Source organism: Empidonax traillii, unplaced genomic scaffold (assembly GCF_003031625.1).
Source record: "Empidonax traillii isolate 1590-97213 ecotype Southwest subspecies unplaced genomic scaffold, ASM303162v1 scaffold741:size898883, whole genome shotgun sequence".
In the NCBI taxonomy this organism is placed as follows: Eukaryota; Metazoa; Chordata; class Aves; order Passeriformes; family Tyrannidae; genus Empidonax; species Empidonax traillii.
In genome coordinates this window covers 873,864-898,883 of record NW_020955934.1, presented here as the reverse complement: position 1 = coordinate 898,883, position 25,020 = coordinate 873,864, and the positions used below count along the sequence as shown (strand labels likewise).

Sequence of the window (25,020 nt, the reverse complement as noted above, 5' to 3'; positions counted from 1 at the left end):
ATTCTAGACTGCGGTCAAACATTGTTTTCTAAATGGAAAGCGTAGCCAATTTTAACCTGGCCAGTATGTGCTTAAAAATCTTCAAAATTGACTATAAAAATGCTTTAAATCCGTAACTCATATAAAATTTATGTATTATATGAAGTAGCTGCATAATCCAAAATGTAACTATATAATTTATAACTCACAACTACATAACTTATAATAAGAATTACATGGCTAGTTTTTGGCCCAGGTTTGTAAATCCATTTTACAGCCTGACAACCTGCAGTGATATGTCCTTTTGCAGTACACTAGGGCAGTGACCTCCAGTCCCAGCACAGCCAGCCAGCAGAGCCAGCAGCACACGTGCTGCTAAACAGTGTGAGTCAGACTGCTGGATGTCTGCCACGGGAACCAAAATAGTGCTGGATGTGTTCCTATGTGTGCATTTGAGATTTACTTCCCTCAAAGACAGTCCCTGACCTTGACTGTGGTCTTTTAAGTTTATGGATTGGTAACGGGGGACTGAGGAATGAAAATACTTGAAGTTCCTTACTCTTCATATTTACCACAGAAGATGGCTGCTGCCAAGTATCAGCATCAGCCCGGTTTTACCCTGTAACAGTGCCTGGGGTAAAAGAAATGTATCTTATCAGAGACAGTGGGAAGGCTGTCTTTTAACAGGTCCAGGTGCTTCTTGCTCCGGTAACTAAATGATCTGGAACTCTTTGAGGGATGTGAAGAATTTATTGCTGGAAACTCCTCTCCCCAGGGCATCTACCTCTTGAAAACAGTAGCTACCATTTGATTTTTTGTAGACATGCACCCAATTTTTTTGCTGGTCAAGCAAAGTTGACATGATTTTCAGGACATCCTGCTGAAATCAGTGAGCCTCAGTCATCAGAAAACCACAGAAATGCAAAGTACCTAAGTGCAATATAACAGCAGATTTCTAAGAAGGACACTCTGTTGTCCTGAAACGGTATCAGAGGTTTCAACTTTTAATAACCAGGCCCTAAAATGCCCCACTGTTTCAATTCTTCTCTACATCATGAGTTCTTCCCTGTCCCTCATGAAAGCTTGTATATGAAACTGTTTTTATTGACTAATTATTCAGTTCCTAAAGCAAATAGATGTTAAAAATACAAGGATAAATTTGAGCTTTTTTTCCTGGGACTAGCTTTGGTGCTTATGTTGCATCTGTTACCTTACCTTCCATAAGAGCACAGCAAGCAATAGGAAGATGAGAATTCCCACCAGCAAACTGATGGCAATGATCCATCCGACAACATATCCACGAGGCTCCAGATTGTGCAAAGCCTCAAAGACCACCTACAAAGCAATTAGAAAAAGATCTTTTTATGACTGGAAGTTGTACTGTTTTCTCTTGTACTCATCTTATGAGACACATTGCACGGTGGCCTCCCTGATCATATTTCATCTGTCAAACAAATATGGAATCCATTTAGTGTTTTCCATCTATTTTTCACAAGGGATTTAAAGCTTTCAAGTGGACTTTGAGTAGCCATGTGTTAGATCCAAAGAACATCAGCTTCCACTCCAAAATAAGACCTACCCTGTCAGTCCCCAGCCCCAAACACTGAGCTTGTTTTGGTGCTGGGCCACCAAGGGGCACAAAGTTTTGCATGAAGAACTCCATCCTTTGGATTGGCAGGGATTGCCATGACATCTTGCACAGTTTGTCTTACTCACCACATTTCGGCCCTGCCAAACACCCTGAGGCTTCACATGAAACGCTTGTGATGAGCTGGCTAACTTTTTTTTCACAAAAGAATTCAGACAACTCATACATCCTCATTAAATCATTCCTGCTGTGCTTCACAAGACGCATTGTGTGAACAAGACGCATTGTGTGAACAAGGCAAGGGCATGTGCAGTCATGGGTTCTTCTGGGAATGCAGATAGCTAGCTCTTCTCTCTTTTTCTCTAGTATGTACGGCAGAGAAATACAGCCAACAGAGATCCTTCCTTCACCATCTGTCTTCAGAAGAAAATGTAAGCAAATTATACTATTCCTATACCCTATGTGAATTTTCAGTCTCTTATTTCAATCAAAACCAGTGCCTTAGTGCAAAACTCAAGAACAGCTCTCCTCAGTGAGGGCTATTTCTATGTTAAATTTTGCAATTTGATATCCAGCAAACGCAGAGAGGAAGCAGTGACTTTTTAGATGTAATATATTTACTTTGTCTGGCTTTGTTTTGCAAGACGAAGTAGTTAGCTTTTCTTCCTCCTTCATAAACCACTTTCATCATCTTTGCTTAAAAATGTCAAAACCATTTTGTTGACATGAATTGTTAAATTAGTCTTAAAAGAAAAATTGTTTGCTAAAAGTGAGTGAAAATCTAGGAGTTATAGTCACATACAATTACGCAGTCCCAAGACACTCATCTTTAAGAGGCCAGTGAAAGACCCGTGAAATACATTCACTCACTGCTGACCCTGTTCAAACAGTTTCATTTCTGAACACAATACCATGCAACTCATCTGCATGTTGAAGGTGTGCATTCAGGAAAGGGCTGCAAAAGGAAGGAGATGGCAGCACTGATACAGGGGCCAAAGAGGCCCTCGGTTCTCCAACCCTCCTGGTTTCCAAGCCTCAGAGGAAGCCATGGGGATCCTGAGTGAGTACAGGCAACAGCCCTGCTTTGAGTGGTAGATGGGACAGGACAGCCTCTCAAGATCCCACTAATGAAAAATTCTCTCTTTCTCTAAGCATCCTCAGCAAACAGCCACAAAAATTACAGTCATGGATGAGAGAAAGTGGGTGAGAAGGGCTATATTTTGTCAAGGTGTTCCCATAAAGAAGTAGTCAGAGATCCTTCATCTCAGTTTCACAGGTTAATGCTGATTAAGACCACAGCTTTTCTGGAGAAGAAATCTGAACATAGCTGATTTACACACACTGCTGTTTTCTATCAGTGAGATGTTATCAGGCATTTCACAGAATCACAGAATGGGTAAGGTTGGAAGGGACCAAAGTGGGTCACCTGGTCCAACCTCCCTGCTCAAGCGGGGTCATTCCAGCCCACACTGTACACACTTACATCCAGGTGGGACTTGAATATCTCCAGTGAGGGACACTCCACAACCTCTCTGGACAATCTGTTCCAGTGCTCAGTCACCTGTATGGTAAGGAACTTCCTCCTCAGATTCAGGTGGAACTTGCTGTGCATCAGTTTCTGCCCGTTGCCTCCTGTCCCATTGCTCAGCACCACCAAGCAGAACCTGGTCCATTCTCTTGACACTCTCTCTTCAGATACTTATAGACATTGATGAGGTCCTCTTTCAGTTATCTCTTCTTGAGACTAAACAGGTCCTGTTCCCTCAGCCTGTACTCATAAGAGAGATGCTCCAGTGCCTTAGTCATCTTCACTGCCCTTCACTGCAGCTTCCCCAGGAGCTCCATGTCTCTGTTGTACTGTGGAGCCCAGAAGTAGACACTACACCAAATGTGGCCCCACCTGGGTTGAGTAGATGGCCAGGATCAACTCCCTCTATCTGGCAATTAGTAGCAGGATCATCTCCCTCAGGATCTGACAATTAGGAAGATTAATGCCCCCTGAGATACCATTGGCCACAAGGGAACAGTGCTGGGTCATGGACAGCTTGTTGTCCACCAGGATCCCCAGGTCCTCCCAAGCAGAGCTGTATTCCAGCAGGTCAGTTCTCAGACTGTTCTGGTGCATAGGGTTATTCCTCCCCAGGTGCAGGACCCTGCATTTATCGTTTTTGAACTTCAGACAGTTCTTCTCTGCCAATCTCTCCAATTCGTTCAGGTTTTTTGAAGGGTTGTACAACCCTCTGGGGTATTGGTTACTTCTCCCAGCTTTGTGTTGGCAGTGAACTTGCTGAGGAGGTATCTGTCCATTCATCCAAGTCACTGATGAACAAGTTAAAATGGTATTTTATTTCTGTATTATCACCCAAAATATTCCTGGTTTTTCCTACCCCACTGCACTGCTGGCTGGCTTTTCCATTTAAGTGTTGTTATGCTTGAGGGGACTTCAGCAGTAAAGACACCATTCTCCTATACATCTGTAAATATAGGTATATGCATCCCTTTTATATTTTATTTATTTAGATACACTAAGAAAAGCATTGCAAGTTCTTTAAAAATACAAACCTGAGGTGTCCTTGCAACATGCTTGTCTCTATCCCTGGGAAATTAACTGTATTTTATCGTTATTGTGTATTGTTCTGTTCCTTTACCCAAGTGTGTGCTTCTACCTGCCAGACTGCACTGTAAAGACAAGTAAATCTGTAAAAGGAATTTTACAATAGCAGATGGAAAGGGAAAGCAACAAAATGAAAACCCAAAACATGGTGAAAACAACAAAGCAGTGAGTAACCCACTGGTGCGAGGCTGCTGAGCTGCTGGAGAAAGCTACAGCCAGGCATCAGAAAGATAAACTGGAGAGCTGGTGCCTGAAAATGTTGAGTGCTTCTAAAAAACGAGAGTGGTTGGCGGTGGATTGCTGAGTGGAAGAAGTATTTCCACATGCATTTGAAAAACACTGGGACATCATGAGCACTGTCCAGTCCCACAGGCTGCTCCTTCCAACAGACACGGAGAACAGGCCAAAGTTCTCCATGCTGCAGGCAGGCAGCTAAAGCTTAGGCACGTGAATATGCATTTAAATCTCTTTGCACATAAAGAAGCATATAAAGATACCTTGCAGGTCTTCACAAGCATAAGCTTAATTTTTCTGAGTTTTTCTTTTTGCTATTGTTCTTCCCCAAAATATATATTTGTTTATCATTGCAAACATAAACCTATCTAAATCCTGAGGGAAAAAAAAAAAATCCATGGAGGAGAACCACTTGCCTGTGTTGCACTAATCCTAGGGTGACTGTGCTGAAAATGAGAGAAAAGTGAATTCTACCCAGATGGTAGGAAATGTTCAAAGGCCTGATGGAGCATACCTGTACTTAGCTGACAGCACCAGTTATACAGCAGCCTTAAGCTTTACAGGGCACTATTTTGCAGATGCTTCATGCGTTTTATCTGGAGTTTTCATGCATTCAGCTTTGCATGCCCTCACTTTCAAGACAGGAAGAATCAGAGGCATTCAGATGGTTTTGCTGTAGTAAAATCCAGCCAATTCTTCCTTCCACACTTCTACAGGAAGTCCTTTTGCTCTTTGAGAGCACTCATCCTCCTCCTGCACACAAGCAGTGAGCACAGAATGGTGAGCACACTCGGTGTATTTGACTGCTGTGGTCTCATGGAGCTTAATGTTGGTTTCACCTCACATGCAGAGAAGAAGGGAGCCAAACCTTCATGGAAACCCATATGCTGAAGAAAATTAAGTATGCCTTCTGAAAATAACACACCATCAGTTTCAGCCAATATATACTTGTGTTAATACCACTGTGAATCACAAAGCCAAACCCAAACTTTGCTCACCTTCTTCACGTGATTTGTCCAAAATAAGAGTTCAAACAGCCTGTTGTAACCAGAGACAGAAAATACGATTCCAAATCACATAAAATCATATCCAAATCTGGAGACATTATGTCCTGAGAATTGCATAAATGCACCCTTTTTTGGAAAAAATGGGTTCATTTCACAGACAGCCTGTTACCCAACTTAGAGATCTTTACATATGCTTTTGCATCTCCCTTATGAATTGTCTGCTGGAGTTTCTGACAAAGCTGGTGTTTATATGAGTTGTCCAGTGGTACTTCTTATAGTAGCATCCCAAATATCACTCTTCCTTTTCCGTTTGTCTTCCTTTTCCATTAGTCTTCTTTGCAGAGAGTTTGCACACTGATACTGTATAGTATATTACAAAAGTTCCCAGTGAATTAATGAACACTGTTTTTAAAGAACCATTTAAATCCGCTAATAAGTCTACATTTAGCCTTAGAGAGCAAAACAGCCTTTTCTACTTTACCATGATAAAGTGTCTAAGAAAATGTTTTGTTTATTGTTCAAGAACACAAACTCATAGGAAGTTCATGCAGAACTGTTCAGAAGGAACTGCTATCCAAATGAATGTGGTAGCAGTCCAGGGTCAAGGAAGAGTATGGGATGACCTTTAAACAGGAAGGGAGGAGTACGAACAAAGACATTTTCTTCCTCCTTTCTGTATTTCCAGCTGAATAGTTGTGGCTTGCAACATGTACTATTCCCTTCTGCATTCCACAAGAAGAGAACAGGGGAAAATGAATACCCTGAGCCAAAACCACCTCTCAAATTTTTGCCTGAACGTGACCCTCTGAAAAACATACAGCAGTGGCAAAGCCAATAGACATGTGGAAATAGCATAAAGGAGAGAGCAAATGGCACTCAGATGAGAAAAGGCTTGAAACTACAAATTGATGTTACATGGCTACAATATGTCAAGCATGCTCATTTACACTTAGGGCTTCCCAGGACCTAGAAGCAATCTTTTGCTTTAAGATTAATATAGCTTCCCAGCACACACAGTGCACTTCATAATTGATGCAACTCAAGACTTGCTGAAAGGCTTTCTGGGAACAGGCAAAGGACAATTTCCTTTTCTTTGTTTTCTTTTTTTTTTCTTCAAGCATTAGATAACCATGAAATATGACAGAGCTCGCATTCCTAGATAAAAGTATTTCTAAATATTGAATATTAAATAACAGTAATTCCATGCATTTTACATTGTGCCTATCATTCTGAGAGATTCTAAAAACCTTTACAGAAGAAAATATTTGGCATAGAGATCCTAGTTTCTATTTCAGTTGGGGCATGGGTGTCACAGTCAGATTTTATTCAGTCATTAATGAAATTCTGCCATACAATTGCAAGATTTGCTCTGTGCAACCTGCAGAACTAGAGATCAAGCAATGTATCAACAATAAGGGCTGTAGGTCACTTATAAGGCACATTCCCAGCAAAGATTAGCTATGTTTTTCATTTCAGCTGCCAAGCCTATTCTTTAATGCACTTTAGAACGGTCCAGAAACCTGACAAAGAAAAATAAAACAGAAGGGGAAAAATGAGGTCCTGTCATATAAAATAATTCCTTTTTCTGACAGGTCTAATAAAATCAAAGTTAAAACTAGGGTTACAGACATGATTGTTGAGAAATACATCTGGTGCAGGTAGCTCAGTTTGCAAGCTGCAGATTGAGATGCTGGTTGACATGAGGACTGAGTGGATGGGAGCCTGAGACAAGAGCATGGTTAATGAAGAGTAGGAAGATAGGTGGTCCCAGCCAGGTGAATGGACACTGAGAGATATAGCAGTGAACTGCCAACCTATGGGATAACAAAAGGCAGGAAGATCAGTAGAGCCAGTCAAGTGGATGGACACTGGGAGACACAGCAGGAGTAAAGGACTCTGGAGGAAGAGGGTGTCCTGCATGCAGCTTGGACTGTGAGCAGATAAAAACCCAGAGTTTCCTTGGTTGGGGGTCCTCCTTGGAGGCGCCCAGATCAGACTGTTTCTCTGTTACCACACCATGAATTAACTGCTTTACGTAATTAGACATCTGAGACTCTGCTATGGAAAATCTGGGGTCAAACCAGTAAGGAAACCTCGTCTGACTGTGTGTGAGTGGGGTTTGTAGGGAGTCAAACGAGGCACCCGTTGGCTCAGCTAGAGTTGCCCACTGTGAAAGGGCTTCGGTACCAGCAGGGAAAGTCTCTGGTGCTGGGAGTGTGACTGTCAGAGAGTCTTGTGAATGGTCAGACTGGGAAGTTTCCTAAACACGACAGTGGAGAAGATGGGTATAATAGTGGTGTCTCCACTTTCAGACTTAAAGTAGCAATGAGATGTAGGCCTGATTTGCCTGTGGGATTTTAAGTCCAGTATCTCTGAGATGAGTGCTTTAATTTGGGGCGTCAGTGTCTTCCAAAAGTGTGTTGAACTCAGTGCTCTCATACCGAGACCTCAATGTCACTCACTTAAAATGGAGGCAATAAGAAAGTGGTTGTATAGGCTGGTGGAGATGACATCCACTAGGGAGAGAAATAACTGAGAGGAGGGATCATGTTCTGAAAACACACAGCAAGAAGAAAAATAGAAAGTAGTCTAGATTACCTCTGATCCTCATGTGAGAGAGGAATAAGAAATGAAATTTTAAAATTTCACTAGGCAAAAATTAAGTTGAATTTCAAGGAAAATCTGAATTAGATTAACCCTAAAGCAGGAAGCTAAAACTAATTGTTGCATGAATACCTCGAGGGTATTAAACTTTTAGCTTGCACAACACAGATCTCTCCAGTTCCACATAACATCAATCACTCTGATGACACAGTTATCTCAGAGAGCAAAACCAAGAAGCACAGTTCACAGCACTGTAGGTCTAGCCAAACATAGCCTTGGCTGGCCCAGCCCAAGCCTAGCCACAAATTCCAGTTTGGATAGAGCTCTCAGTGATCTCCAGCCCACTCGGATCAGGAAACCTTTCTCTTCAGGTTTATTTACTTACTGGTTTTTCTTCTGGGCTCCCACTGGGCACCTCCACAACTCTGAGGTCATGGTCCACCCTCAGTCTTGCCCTTGTGACAAACTGGATGACTGAGGAACTGTCCTGAGAAGTAAAAAGAGGAAGAACTGGATTTAAGGGTGCAAAATAACAAAAACAAAACCACCAACCCCCCAACAAAAAAATACCAAAACCAAATCATCAAAATTTGCCATTGTAATAAAAACATCTAGAAAATGCTTAGTAGAAGTTAGGCTGACAGTTAAATATTAGCCTGGTTAAAACACCGCTTTGAAAAAATATTCCTTTTGCTCATACCAGACAGATATAACTGAGCATAACATTTCAGAATAAAACAAAATCAGGTATGTTGGACTTTAAACACATACTTTGTATTAGGTTTGTTCATGTTTCCCACATCTATCAAAAAAGTAAGACAGAATATTGCCAATAACACAGGCAGGTTCAATATTAACCATGAAAAAAACTTCTGAATTGTTTTTCAAGTGAAAAGAAAAATGATACACAAAATCTGGGATAAACTCCAATATAACCCCAGGGGAAAACTTCTTAATTATTAGAATCTGTGCATGGCAGATATCCCAAATATTTACTGTACATCTCATCTTACTGATATATATATTTCTGCCATGAAATGTATGGTGCATTTGGACAGGCACATTTCAGTAAGAAGCCATTTCAGCTTAGAGGTTAGTCACAGTTCACCTTGGGAAGAGCAGGTGGTAAGTAGCAAATGGCACACATTGGTGATACTGGCCCAAACACGTGTAAACACTGTGTATCTTTTAAAGGACCGTTGCTAGTAGCAATCTTGCAAGGCACCCAGTAGATGGGGTGAATCCTGGCTATTCCCAAATCTGAATTTTCCAGAAGCACATTTTGTGTGTACTCAGTTACTTCTTTACATATTTCAGCATTTCCATAAGCATGTAACAAATACCTGAAATTTCTGGCCCTGCCCATATTTCCTATTTTCAAATATGAACCATCATTAAGAGACCCATTGGTTTCAATTGGAAAAGCTCAAGGCTATCAATTACTTTAGCAACTGTTTTCTAATTAGAGCTCTCTCTGATGCATTTAATCTAGCATTTATCAAAGACATGTTTATTTTAGTAGGCTCATGTTATCAGCCTTCTCTTCTGGTTATCTTAAACCCTCATAATCTTAGAGCACCTTGCCACAATTAGAGAGTCAGCATTTTTGTAAGTAAAGGAAAACAGGTCAAAATGCAGTAAATCACTTAAAATTTAAGATTTGTTGTCTCATTCAGTGTCTTCAGAGAAGACAGAAATTAACTTGAAACCATTTGTTCCGTGTCACAAACATCAAGCTCAGCATTCATATGTTCATGATCCATCTTCTTTGAATAATAGTAATTTGAAATAAAAATGACCAAAAACTACCATCTCTCTGTTTACACAGAAAGAATGATACATAGCTGGTCACAGTTTATATTCACTTACTCTGCTTTTCGTTTTTCAGAATGAAAACTTTCAGAAATTAATTCAACTTTCAGAACTCTCTAGCCTTAACACCACACCCCAACCATTAGGGGACTCATTTGTTATTTCTCAATACATAAATTTCTGAACTTAGTCTATTCCTGTCTTAATGTGTAATGGGTAAGAACTAGGATTAACACCTCCATCGTACACGCTGTTGATAAATATATCTGTTTTCCTTGATACCACAATTTTTTTTATAACACACTAGTAGAGAGAGAAAGAAATTCAAGTTTTGAGTTCACTGGCACACATAAGCACACTTAACTTGGTCCTTAGGACAACCTACAAGGGAAGCACGTACCTTCTTGAGTATCTCAGTATTCAGCAGCATGTAGATACTTATATCACACGACTCTGCTTTGGGTAGTGAGCTTAAGTTGCAGTGCATAATTAAGCAGGACCTGCGTGGTGCTTCACAGTCCTATAGGAAATATGGAAAACGCTGTTAGGTGAAGGGGGTGAAAATTCAATGATAAATTGTGTGACAGCAAATACACCAGAAAACTAAGGTATAGAGTAAACTGCTGGAGTACAGCACTCTTACACTGAAATATCAGAAACTTTTAAGACCTGAAGACCTCTGGATACAGAGACCTGAATGAAAGCAAGCCAGTTGATAAAATTCAGCCCTCTATAGAGGTGCTGAGGCAGGCAAGCACCCTGGAAGGAGCAGGGTCACTGCTGCACATCAGCCCTCTGCGTGGCTCAGGCACCAAGTACAGTGCAGTGCCCCACTGCCCCCACGTGCCTTTGACACAACAGGAAAGTTCTGGTGATCAACTGTGTTATGTATTCACCAAAGTGTTGCTCTGCAATGAACAATCTGCTTCAGATCTTCCTGCCAAGCAGTGCAAAATCATTTGTAGACTATGCTGTGTGTTCAAGTGTGTCATAAGTGGTGCCATTTCTTACCAATACTTTTCTGCCGGACTTCGTGAAAAAAGCAAATATTGTGTGGAAAATATTTTCATTCTCTTGAGGAACAACACATGGGCTGTGGTTTCTGTGGAAAGAACAGCTTCCTTTGTCCTGGCCAACCTGCATGCACAATTATAAATCACAATTATCCCTGTGAATTAAGCTAAATTATACGAGAAGGTGGGATTAGCCTGTCCATAAAAATACACCTATGTGTGAGCTATATGTCTGGCCTACCATCAACTGCCAAAGGAAAAAAATAACCACTTTGGGAGTCAAATAAACCCAAAGAAAATATGGGAAGTAAGCCAGACAAACCATGTTTTGCAAACGCTTTGACTAGATAGGATATGAACATTTCTAACCTAGCTCTACATGTCTGAAGATAGAGATAGAGGAGGAAAACCCCAGCAAAATACATAAAATCACCATGTAGCATTTTAAGTCAACAGTGTTACCCTTTGTATAACCTTTTTCATAACTGTATTTATTTGACGTTTTGGCCAATTCAGCTGTTTCCCTGCTTATATCAGACCTAATGAGATAAATGACATCTTCCTCTAAATGCTCAATCTAGACACTCTTTTACCTTCAGTGGCAATAAAAAAAAAAATTAAACTTTTTCGATCATTAGTGTTTTCATTTGTCCAGCAAAGTAGATGACTGAAGCAAGTGAAAGGGACCAAGCTCTGTTAAAATGAGTTTCAGTCAAGATAACCTTGTTCTAGAAAACCTTTCTCAATTTTTGCAGCTTATGAATATTCACTGAAGAAAATTTACCAGAATTTAATAAAATGTATGCCAAAAAAGTATCAGCAAATTACTCCTGCTGCTATCCTTAAAACCTGTAAGAGTGAGAGAGAGAGAGATTTTCCCAGAAACCACCAACTAACATTCTTACACATCCTGCTGCTGACATCCTCACACCCTCTAACGGGATGAAAACTTGTACCTTATTCTCATAAAAAACCCTTGAAAGGGTGGAGGGAGGAAAAGAGTTGTTAAAGATATGAAATTGCTGCATGCTCTGAGTCTGATTAGGCACGAAATACTTAAGTATTGCAAAAAAGAAGCAAAACCCAAAGATCTATTTAGACTTTAAACATTATTTTCCAGATAAGTGATGTCTGTGTCTCTTGGAAAAATGTACCTTTTCTGACCCCCAAGTCCTTAGTAATCTGTTATTTGAAGTACATATCCATAACATGTCTTTACATAACATGTCCTTACATTTCTAAGAGATACACCTACAGTTTACAGTCTCATTGGCATAAACTGAAAATTAAGATTATGATATTCATCATTTGTCCAGATCACCTGAAATGAGTTTTCATTATTTATTGTAGGTAAGAGACTCACAAAGCTCATGGACATCCATTTTCTTTGATCTTTCTTCACATGGAAATTAGATCCATATCAACTTCGAAGGTTTATGTTAATTAAGAGTAGCAAAAAGTCAAGATGTATTCAGTACTTCTCTTCTTCAGTACTTGCTCTTTCTTCCTGAGAATTTAAATTACCAGACACTTGGACAGATGTCACCAGATTCATACAAGAGATACAGGAAGGACAATAGGAGCTTCTGCACTATACCAGCTTTTGGCATACTATCCAAATAGTCCTGCTTTACATCCTGTAAAAATGTGGTGTAAGAACAAACCAAAGCAGAAATATCTCACAAAACTAAAAGGAATTATGTAGTATGAAGCAACACGAAATCGGTCCTTTCTCCTCTAAATGATTATCTTTTTTTTAACTGAAGGTTGGCCTTTTCAAAACGTTTTAGCTGAAACAGAGAAAGGCGCCTCTAGAGGACCAACTCTGAACTTAGAAAGATTCAGTCAACCAGTCAGAAAAAAACTGGCCAACTTTTCAATAAACTGTTTTCAATGAAATATTCAGCTGCAGGAAAACAATCAGGTAAATAAAATCTTAACATAAAGCTCCAAAATTCTCCTCAGCATCATGCTGAGACTGAACTGCAGCTGTGACGTACAAATCAGGATTTGGCCTCATTGTAAGCCTCTTGTTCAAACATGATGCTGCCTCAGCCACCTGTTTTTCTCCTTGTGACCAACTTCATAATTTGGTACACAGGAAAGAGAATTTCTGGCAAAGTTTAGGGGCTTTGCATGAGCAAATGCTTATGATGCAAGAACTGTACAAGTCTTTGAAATGGAATAGGAAGCTAGGCTCTTTGTCAGACTTAAGAGTTTCAGGGTACATGGCAAACCAGAGTTTTTTGGAAATTTTCGTGTGGTCTCAGCAGCCTATAAACAGAAGAGGACTATCCCCCAGAGCGATCTTCCCAGGACCTGGGATCCAATGTCTCACAGAAACAGCAGAAAGGATTTATTTTTTGAGGAGTGAATAGGATGTGGAAAAAGATGTGCATTTCCTTTGTACTCAGTGCAAGGACTTTACAGAAGCCACAGAGAAATGTCAACATTCAACTCCTAACACAAACAAACAATAAAACTGGGGTGGGGGGAACAGGGACAGAAGGGAGGCTTTATTAAATTCCACTTTAAGACTGCAGATTGGGAAATAAAAACCTGCCCTAAGAGAGGTACCAAGCAGGAACAGCTTCTCAAGGAGGGACTTCCAAGGAGCTGTGTTGCAGTTGTCTCTGCTGAAGGTTGTTTCATTCTGTTTTCCAGAAGCTAGTTACTCATTTTAAATCCTGAATAAAATAATTTGCAGCCTGGTGCTGGCAACACAGAAAAGTGTATGGGAAGTATACCTAAAATCTATACCCAGCCAAAGGTAGACAAAGTGTACCTTAACACATAAAGTAGGCCAAACCCAGGCTAACTGCATGGCATCCTCATCACCTGATGTCCATATTACACTCTTTTCTAAGTTGCTCTGAGTCTGGTCCTGAGGCCTAAATGTGCTGCAGTCACAAATGAGTGGCTGACCTAGCAGATCTCATTGAACAGCTTTACACTGAGAAAAAAAAATAGCATAAAAATAATTTCAAAGACCTTAAATTATTTTTTAATTTTTCTTCTTTATATTCAATAGTCTATGTTGTCACATGCAGTCTAGACTACTACACATATCCTGAGTTTTTCTGGGGTAACAGCATAAACTTTTAGTAACACAAAAGTAGATACTACTAGCTACTAATCCTAGCATTAAACTACTGGAAAACTTTTCTAATTAAAAAAAAGTATTCTTTGCAAAGAAATTACATTTTCAGAGTATCAATTCTAAACTGAAAAGTTTGTAAGGGGGTAATTTTCTGATGGAAATCCCAACATTTTCACAAAAAATTGATAACTTGATATATTTATTATTTGTCTTTGTTATTATTAGAATGAAGCATTCTTTCACTATCTTGAGTATCTTCAACTTTCACGTGAGGTAAACCAACACCAAAAACAAAAGTAAAATTGTCCCACGCAAGGTATTATTTACAATGGTTTCTTTATACCAGGCTGTACATGCATAAGGATGTTACCATTTCCTAGCAGTCTTGTCATAGACTGCAAAATACCTAACATCAACAAACACATCATGTGTGTTGTTTTTTTCTAATTTTTATCTCAAGTTCAAAGGCATTTTTGTCAAACTGCTCAATCCCAAGCTAAATAAAAGTTAAAAAAAAAAAAAAATCATTCTGATACTCACTGTGGAATATCAGAGTGATTAAAGCCAGGACAGCATGCACTTAGATCTCATCCACATTCTTGAACGTTCTGTTGATGTCAGAATAGTCATCAACATTTCTCAATAACAACACATTCTTGTCAGGTGCCTCACTCGGGCACCTAACATGTGGCACTTAAAATCATCATCTTTCAGAAAGTTTTAGGTGGACATCCAAAATCTAAGGGACAGAAAATCACTACTTGCTCACACACATACACACACACACACACACACACACACGTGAATTCTCCTACTGTATTCAACATGAGAGCATGTACGTGCAACTTGCATAAACATGAAGAGATATAAGCCAGAACATTTGTACTACCCAGACTGTAAATGGCATCTTGTGTAACAGGCCTCTACAAAGGCTGACAATTTACTAATCTACTATCACTGCAGAATAAGCTTCATGCTGCTTACTGTACCCATTCCAACCCAGATCATTCTAGGATTCTATAAAAGGCCACACACTCATTGAGACAAGTTAGCCTCTTTAGTCTCTAGCTTTGTTAATTTACTGGAAGTTGCTGTCCCCTTGAAGAGCCTATGAAGATGCTTAAGCGAAATTTAAATAGGACTGCCTTCACCATGGGTTACCCTGCCAACTTTTTGCTGTCAGCACAAACCACTAAGCTTCTCAGAGGAAAGATATAACCATCAGAGAAAGTATGCACATCATTACTTCATGCTTTAAAAATGTTCCATCTGCAACAAGGAAGAAATTACCACAGGATGACTTTAGTGGATTCTGAATATTTGACTCTGTCTGACTTTTGTCTTACAGAGCAGGGCCAAACCCACAAAGTAGCAATGGTTTTTAATGATGTAAGATCACACTACTCTGAAGAAAAAGTGTCAGGAAGGACATTTCAGAGTAAAACAGACCATGAACACTCCACACATACTACATCCTAAAAAAATGGCAGGATATTTAATAGGGCTGTATGGGAATAGTGTGTTGAATTTATTATGTACACAGGGATCATCCTCTCTGACTTTCCCTGCATATGTAGGTATTTATGAGAATACTTGGGCTTGGCTTGTCACTCTAACAAGTACCAGTGCATAGGGGACAATTGCCACATATTTCCCTTGAAACACAGAGGATAACCCAATGAAAAACTTCTTGCCAAGAAGCCAGGTCAGTCGCGGGTAGCTGGAGTTCCTAGGAGAAATAATACACCTGCTGCTTCAGCACATTCCTGTTCTGCCATCAGCTCTGTCTCCCAGCTTCAGGGTATACTTGCAACATAATTTCTCCTTATCTGCAGCTACTTTAAGAATATGGTAATTTTTAACAAGCCTTTGGGATCTTTCAGAAATTCTTGGGGTTTGTTAGCAAATAGTGTAAGTTTAGGCCATACAACTTGTAACGTGAACTTCACAGGTGGACTGAAAGCCAGTGGCCTCTTCTTAGATTTAACCTAAACCTATCAACATGCATCAAAGGCAAGATCTTTCATTTTTTTTCAGAGCCCTGTATCCTGCACAAAATGTTAATCTGAGAGAGGGAAATGAAATACAATTTCCAAACAAGGAGCTGGACATGTCAGTTGAGGACCAAGCAAAAGAAGGGGATATTAGCATGTTGTTAAGTATATGCAAGTGATAGAAGTCTCTTGGAAGAATGAGACTGAAAAACAGAAGGAAAACTAGCTATTGCTTCCAAGAAAACATTAGGTACAATCTTCCTGCTGCACTGCTGCATATAAGAAGCAGAAGGCTATTCCCATATTTAATGACTGACATTTTACAAGGTAAACGAGTAAGCAAATGTGTATCTGCATCTCATTCCTTATACACAACACTGGACTTCCACTAATGCAAAAGAATTAATTGTGATATTAAAACTTAAAGTTTCCAGGTTCTTTCCATAAGCCTGATTCCCCTCCTGAGCTAAATCATCCCTAGTTATTAGCCTGGAATTCAGCAGAATTAAACTGGTACAAAGCAAGCAAGAAGGTGGAATTCAGACGTGAGTGTATTTGATAGGACAAAACCCATACCCAACCTCAGAAAAAGGGCATGAGTAAGCTCAGGGAAAACATCATGAGACATAAGATATTTGGAACAGCAATTTTACTTGCAAGAAACATGCTCAGGGCCTGAACACAGGCCAGTCATTTCACAAAACTGTTAACATTGCTCAACTCTGAAATGGATGCCTTTCTGTTCAGCCCTAGGGTATGCTGTTGCCAAAGGACAAGGAGTTTGGTTGTGGTCTTCTTGAAATTTTTGCCAAAGAGTTTTTACATATTTTCCCCTTCTTATATATTTTTAACTGTTTTATTTATCTATGAATAACTAAGCAGTGGTTCAAGTTTTCAAACTTGAAAAATAAATAACAGATGCACTTGTGTGCCTTTGTTGTTTACCATAGCACATTCATCCTAGTATTAGGGGGGAAATGTATACATATGTTCTGATTCAAAGACACTGATTCACCCTTTATTAGGTGAACAGAGAAAAACTGACAGGCAGGGTTAATCTAACATGTCACACTGAGAAAAAAAGGGTACTGACAAGAAATTCCAGACAAGGTCAAGACTTTCAACAGTAGACAAATAAGTTATGTACGTATGTTATCTGACTGCTTGCTCCATATGCCAAGAATGTTTAATATTCACAGATAATGAAACATGCTTGAATCATAGCAGTTTTGTTGATTCTGGCAATAAATTCAAGTGACACTGAAATAACAGAAAATAATTTTTAAAATTACCCCTTTTTACACAACCCTTGAAAGATTTAAAATAAAAATAGCAGTGATGGCAAGGAAAACCAGTAGCCCACAGATCTAATAAGTAAACTTACACAGCCATGAAGACAGGCAAGATTTAAACAGCAAAGGGGAGATATTGAAGTTTTAAATCAGCTTAGAGGAGTACACCATAGCTCTGCCTTTTGCTCCTCCAGACAAAAGGAAAACACCAAATGCATGTTTGCCATAAATCTGTGCTAACCTGATTGCAATGCCTTTAGGTGTTCTTTCTGATTTACTTTATATACAGCTTAATTAAATAATCAGGTTCAATAAGCGTGATCTTACAACGTTTGCCTGGTCTTGGTTCTGAAATCAATTTGCACATACTTAGCAGCAACCCCCAGAAGTACTGCTCTCAAGAACTATGCAGTGCAAATAAAAAAAAAGCAGGAAGGCAACAGTCTGATCCAGTTCCATAAAGCCAGCACCAGAGTAATCCTGGACACATTGCTAATTTATGAACAGCTTCAGGAAATACCCTGGTTATTTTGGTAGGAACTCCCATTGTGAAAATCTTCTTGGAGGTCCCAGAAAGCAGCTCCTTGGCAAGTCATGTCCCCTTAGCCATCCAAACGAGCTGGATAGCAAAGGAAACCACTGATCTGTTTTCTTTTGTGGAAGAATAGATAGTCAATGGCTTGAAGAGTGGAAAACATACATTTGTGTTAAGACTAACTTCTCGGCTGGGGTGAAGCTCTTCTGTGTCATCACCTATACTATTCTATTACAAGACTTTTACTAACAAACGGAGTTATTTAATTTATGTTTTTAAGCTGGTTTGACACCTCTGTAAGAAAGCAAATACAAACATACATAAAAGCAAACTAGTATCAATTTGTCTTATCTGCTTCCAAAATATAATTTACCACTGCAGAATTAGAGTACTTACTATATAAACCCAATGTTAATGGTGAAAAATTCTTTAGTTAAAATTACTTGAATATTTCCATAATTTCCTTTTCATTAAAAATTTCTAATAGGGAGGAACTTCATTTGTACTTTTTTCTTCCAGTTTTCTTTCAGTTATCCATCTTCTTGCTTACTTCTGGTTTTTACTATTGACTCATTCCCTTTATATATTGGAGCTTTGTTGGGAGAAGCGATGCAGAAACTCCCAATACCCCCTGAACCACATTTGAATATCTCTAAGGCAGAACTCCAAATTTCTGAATCTGTGACCTAAATTTATCTGGATGAAAATTTTAAAACAGTTTCTGCAATAAAGCTAAAAATCCAGAACAGAGGAAGCATGAGGGCTGTTATTTCCTCTAAGGCCAGCAAGATAATAATTCCTACTAACACCTCGCAGAGATACAGCCCGTTCCAGTGGGCCATATGTGACTCTCTTTCTCTTAGAATTTTTGTGCCTGAAAGACTAGATCACTCAACCCAATATGAAGGAATTGGTTCCTGGAACTATTTTGTGTGGTATATGTGTATTTGGGACACAAACTCGAGTGGGTTTATTATGCATTTTCACCCATAAATTTCACTGTCTTATTGTATGTCAGAGAAACAGCAACATAATTGTTAGCTTTAAAACAAAAAACATTATGTAATCAAATCACAAATGCTGTATCAACAGTGTCAGTTACAGATAAATGACAATTCCTAATCCTCTGTATTAATGAGAGCTATTCTGAAAGTTCTGTCAACACTGACAGCTAGAATGCCTGAATTATGGGCATAAAAGCATAATTACAGAAACACTTGAACTGTCTTAAAGGATTTTATTACCTTATTACCTTTACTGCAATCTAGATTCTGGGAAGTTGAAAATACAGAAAAGCTTGAAATATTTAATGACTATGCTTACAAAAATTCTCCTGAAAAACAGCTGTTCTAAACCATTTTCCAAAGTTCATCTGCTTTTAGGGTTTGTTTGTTTAATTACATTTGGTCTATGAGACGTTGAAAAGCTCCATGATTTTAGTTCCCTTTTCAGTCAATAAAAACTCAGTGGGAGAGAGGCAGTAGGAAAAGGAGTGGGAAGCTTTCTCTGTTACAACAGTAAGACTTAGGATACATAAGTTCAGTGCCCGGCTCTGACACAAATTTCCTGTGTGACCTCAGGCAAACCATTTGCTGTTTCAATTATGTATTTGTAAAGCAGGGATAACCACTACCCCAGACAGGATTTGCTTGGCTAATATTTATTAACATGTAAGAGATGTTTAGAAAGTCATGAAGTAGACTTCTACTGACCACATACCCAAAATCAGTAATCAGAAGGACCCAGTGAATGCTAGCGCAGCAGGCAAACAGCTCTCATAAAAACATACTGGCCTCCTATCACTCTTCAGCCTGCAATGCAGAGAGGTCTCACAACAGCTGTTTAAAACTCTACAGAGACATTCTACAATGTACAATTCAGTCCAGCAACGTGCAGGGAAATGCAACCTGTTGTTGGGAAAAGCAATATAAACACTGCAAGCATTTGCAAACATACGTGCATAGTGCTCGAGACCACACCACCCAGCTGGACCTCCTTTTGGTAAGCCATCAGATGCACAGTGGCAATGAAAAACAAGCTAAGCACAAGATTCAAGGGTTTTCCCTTGCTTTCTAATAGCTATCCAAACCCATATAGTCCATCCCATCCTTTTCAGATAACTTGTGCAGAAATAATGACATCTATTGTGGAAACTAGTCCTTGCCCTGTTGGTGGGTAGTGTACAGCTCCTCTGACTGAAATGTACAAAACAAGTGCCTTGACTAAGACAATTTGCTCAGACTTCTGGAAGAGCCAAAACAGAGAAACAAGTAATGCCAAGAAGGAATTTATCACACCCTAAGTAAGATGGGCTGGTTTCTATTCTTTTCTCTTGGCTATGTAGGAATGTACAGAATGACTGACTTTAGAGGAGGTGCCAACATTTAGGGAGACAAAATCTGTTAAGAAGACTCCCACCTCTCTGCTGCTGCTGTGAATGCGCCCCCTCCCACAGCACACAGGAACCAGAAAAGGGCCAAGGAAATGGGTCACCATCTTTTTACAGGCAGTACGTCAAAGGAAAGGTGATCTTCTGCATATAAGGCTGGACTAAATAAAACATTAAAAGGCAATGCCATTGAAAAGGAGGCATAAGCTGGAGAATTAATTCAGTCTAGCTGGAGAATTGACTCAGTCTATACACTAGTACTGCATACAATATTCCAATTTGTTTCTCTGTTATTCTGTCTTAAGTGCCCATCTGTAAGACATATCTATATTTATTTCACACATCTCAACAGGAAAAATCTTGGAAACCTGCTTAGAAAGATCTTTTGGATCTATGTCTACACATATTCAGTGACACTGTTATGTACATATCAGGAATGGTAATACTTTTAAGCCAAAAGGCTAGAAAAGTAGTTAACAACAAGAAAGTATACTTCTCTTCAATTGTCACTAAGGCTGATTACTCTGAACTTCAGTACTAAATTTACCTCAGTAGTAAGGTTTCCCTCTCTTGGCCACCACAGTATAAATGATGGTATTTTAGTGGTCTAACAAAGGCTTCGAAATTAATAAATAAATATTAGAAATTAAATCTAAGAATGTGTCTTCTTTACCACAGTTTATGTTGAATTTTTTTGTAGCTGACACAAAATCGTCTTTTGAAAAACACTGTGTTGAAAGAGTAACTTTCTCTATTACTTATATTTGCTAAAAGACCACTTCAAAAAGAGCAAATTATAACATGGACTATAGAAAAATAGATAATGATAAGGTATTCAGACATAGCTAGTATTCTTGCAAAAAGCCACAGAGAAAAATCAGGGAACATGAGTCAGTTTGGTAACATATCCTACTGATATTACATACACCATTTACCTCGGGCAGGGAGGACTAATTAAGACTCAAGCCTCTTTGGAGATGTGACTCGTGGAAGCATTCTTCATATTTCCTTCAGTGTTAGCCTGACCTAGTTTCATATAGCATTGTTGGAAACCAGGAACACAGAATCAGTCCTCTGCCCTAGGTGAGGGAGAGCAGTCAACAGCTGGAGGAGCTCAGCTACTTACGATGTTGCCACAAATACAAATAACCTTTCATTATCCTAAAAAGCAACTGATTCATCCACCAACAGGTGGATTTCTGTTGTTTCAGTCATCAATAGCTCCCAGTGCCTCTCTGGTCCCAGAACACATGATAACATACTCACCATCATCTGCTGAATATGAAATATTTCATCTCCAGTGGCAGAGAGGCGGTTTGGAAATGAAATGTCAAGAAAAGCTCCAGGGAGAGTGCTTGGTCCAGCATTGTAAACCTGTAAGAGAACAAACGAATACAAATAAAATTACATATGTGACTTCTCATTAATGGGAAATGACTGTAGAACCACAGCTGGAAGTACAGGTAAATTTGAAGAAACTCAAGTAATTTGAAGGTTTTTCAATGTCTTCAGATGATGACTTCTTTTGTATGCGTCAGAAAGAAGTTAAAGGATTAGCTTACTTAACATTCTTCAGGCACAGTTCATATATGAAATAAGAAGCAGTTTTGCAGGATAATTACCAGTCATCAATACAAACAGCATAAGATTTCTACCTTATATACAGAGACATCGCTAGTACCCTGAGTGTGTTGGTACTATAATCTGGAAGGCCGTAAGAAATATTACCATCTCAGTTAACATTCTCATTTCCATCTGGTAACCACTGCATTATATTCTCCATACGTTTTCCTAAGGAAGCAGAAGCCAAACAATTATTGTGATTGCTGGACTGCGGGTTTTCTGAGTGACTTGCCAGGAAGTGCATGTGAACAATTTCCATTCAAGTTCTGGAGTTTGCAATTAAATTAAACTCCTGGTGAAAAATATTAGCTTTCTATCAATCCCCTTCCCCCAAAATTTTAACAGAAACTCAAAGAATTTCCTGTCCACCAATGAAACGTATCTAGTGAAAGTCCCAAAATTTATGATTTTTTTGCTGAAAAGAAGTAATTCACGGAAAAATTTCAATGAAAATAAGTTTTCATTTGTAACTACTTTTTTTTATTAGGAAAAATATTTCCTGGCTGTTTCTAACAAAACAAATATAAATGCTTACACTAAAAACCCACAAATATAAGTGCATAGAGTAAAAACATTAGGCCCATTAGAATATTTATCCACTACTGTCAAAAGATGCAGCAATCAGTTGTTAACTGTGCAAAGTACAAATACTAAAAACAATATGTTTTCATTCCTCAAACACTGTTTATATTTGAAAAAATGTCTGACTGATAAAGAGAATCGGTTTGCAATGCCAAATTGTCACAAAAGCACTGAGGCTCCAGGCAGGGTGAGAAATCCCACTACAGTGGAGCATGATAAATGCTACATGAAATATAAACATAACGTTTCATGTGAGACATTTTGAAAACCTTTATTATCTCTCTGAGATCAGATACAACAGTACTGCAGAAAAGGCATTTTCATTGCATGTCTTGTTACTAAAAAATACATATATGGATCTTTTTCCATGAACATTGAACCCAGTATAGCTTTTCACTTATAAAAACTGCTATAATGCCCCCTATATTTGTAAATCATCTCTTTTTCTTGGTTAAGAAACTATTACTCTTCTCCATCTGGAGAAGTTAAATAAATGCCAGGCAAATAATTTAAGATAATTAAGCAAAGAGAGATATAAACAATGATTTGCCCATTATGAAAGTCTACCCTGTCTCACTGGCACACATAGTTATGAGGCTTAGCACAGTATGGGAGAGCACATCTGTGACTTGTTCCAGTATAATTTTCTACTTCTATATGGAAAAAAACTTCTAAGTGTGTGCATGAAAGACAAGAGGATGGGTAGGACAAATAGTGGCTCTGCCATGAGAGAAAGTCTCATGGATTCTCTCTCCCTTACCCTTTATCACTTTGTTTTATTGAAAATATTAATCTAATTAAAAAACCAATGCCTCTGTTTTTTATCTGGTTTCAATGAATAACTGGTTATAGGGGAGAAAGATGGGGTAAACCTATAAATTCTCAAGAATGAAATCAGAATCACAAGAATTAATAGCCTGGTTCACAAAAGCTTTAATGTCCTAAAATCCTGCTTTCACTCCTTCTCAGTAAATAGCTAAGGGCACTGCATGACAGTGGGGGCTTAATTGCTCTGGACCGCAATCTGTCCGTGGAGGCAGACATGTGTTATTCATTATGAGTGGAGTGGCATTCATGCCTAGGAGAACAGAAAGGGAGAAAAAAGGTGAAACACTATTTTTCTCAGTAAATGAGCCTACCTCTGCATGACTTATCACTTTCTAGTTCCATCTAGTGGTCAAAAAGAGTTTGAAGGGCTTGTAATAGATACAGTCACATCAGCGAAACAGAGCACAAGTTAATTTTGGACACATTGCACGAGTTTGTGGTGATAATAAATCACCCATATATTTTGCCATGTGAGGAACTCATCTAACTGGCAGTGTAATATATAGATAATAATTGACTAATGCTGAGATGCTGTGAGATATTTAATTAACACTTCTCACATCTGTCTCTTCAGTGTCATCATCTCTTGCCTGTACTGTACTCTTGTCAGCAGCGCTACAAACATTTTCGTACTCGGGCATTTAGCAAGTCCCAACACATCCCTTGCACAGGCATGTGTTTGTTCTCATGGATAAAGGCTGCCCACTCCTCTGCTCAAAGACCATGCCACTAAAAAGAATTACTTCTCCACTTTTAACCTGTGACTTCCTCCAAGATGTGTCACTTGAGTAACTAGAGCTCTTCACTCAGCATGTAATGAAAGGTAAGAGAGAAACAAATGGTAGTGGCTTCATTCTTATGGAAGTGAGATGCCCTGTTTGCAATTCTTGTTATAATATATTCAGATAAAGGACAAATGCCATCCCTGCACACCGTAAATACGGAATCCAATCAAGAATGCGTTGCACAGCATTTTAGCAGGGTGCTCTGTCTTGTTGGGGGTAAAACAGCTCCAACTTTAGCCTATTTGCAGAAGTTACCAGTGGTGGATGGAGAAGGTGGATCGTGTTGCTTTGGGTGTTGAAGAATGCTGAGACCAGCCTGAGTCATCAGTCCCAAAGGTAAACATTCAAACAGTGTTTCCTGACAGAAACTGGTACCAGTGAGGATGTGGCAGACAAAGTTTCTGATAAAGGAACCAACAAGTGATAGGACTGATAACTCGTCTAAAGCTGCTCAGTCAAAGGCTGCATAGCTGACACAGCTAGCCTACAAACATATGACCAACAGTCAATCACTTTATACTATAAAAACCCAGTTCTGCTTTTTAACAGTAGGGACTTCTAACATACCCCTTCAAGGAGAGAGTGTAGAGACTCCTCCCTTGAGTGGGGATGTCCCTCAGAGTTACTCCTTGAGGCTGAGTGCAAGAGATTTGACCATGGTTCTTGGTATGGGTGAGTATCATCAACCTCTACTTAATAATTATTAAGATAGCTTAGAAATTATTAATTTAATAAATAGTGCACAATAGTATTAGTAAAACTATATTATGTGGTAAACAATTCTGACTAAAGTATTTTAGTCTAATCATTATCATCAGTTTAAATAAATAACTTATGGTTTTCATGTAAATGTATTTGGTTTTTTGTCCTTAATCCTGTGGGACAATGTCATATAAAGGTTGAATTACACCTATATAATCTTTACACATAAACTGTTGACCAAGTCTGGGACTGGGATTGGATCCAGCTGCACCTAGACTCTTCTGTGAGAAGGAGTTTAGAAAGTAAGGGAGTTCTTTCAGAATCTCATGACTCAATAGG

General features: G+C 39.0%; 1 protein-coding gene across 1 annotated transcript in view; it reads right to left on the bottom strand.

Moving 5' to 3' along the window:
* Positions 1 to 1,194: 1,194 nt before the first annotated feature.
* The window catches only part of ITGA9 (integrin subunit alpha 9), a gene marked incomplete at its 3' end in the record, with an annotated part of 151,310 nt that continues 127,484 nt past the window's right edge, over positions 1,195 to 25,020 (bottom strand). Inside the window, exons 23-27 of the mRNA XM_027900592.1 lie at positions 21,428 to 21,535; positions 10,850 to 10,975; positions 10,239 to 10,358; positions 8,412 to 8,513; positions 1,195 to 1,314 (exon numbers count right to left, since the gene is read on the bottom strand). Coding sequence (XP_027756393.1) covers positions 1,195 to 1,314; positions 8,412 to 8,513; positions 10,239 to 10,358; positions 10,850 to 10,975; positions 21,428 to 21,535 — 576 coding nt within the window. The remainder of the gene's footprint in view (positions 1,315 to 8,411; positions 8,514 to 10,238; positions 10,359 to 10,849; positions 10,976 to 21,427; positions 21,536 to 25,020) is intronic.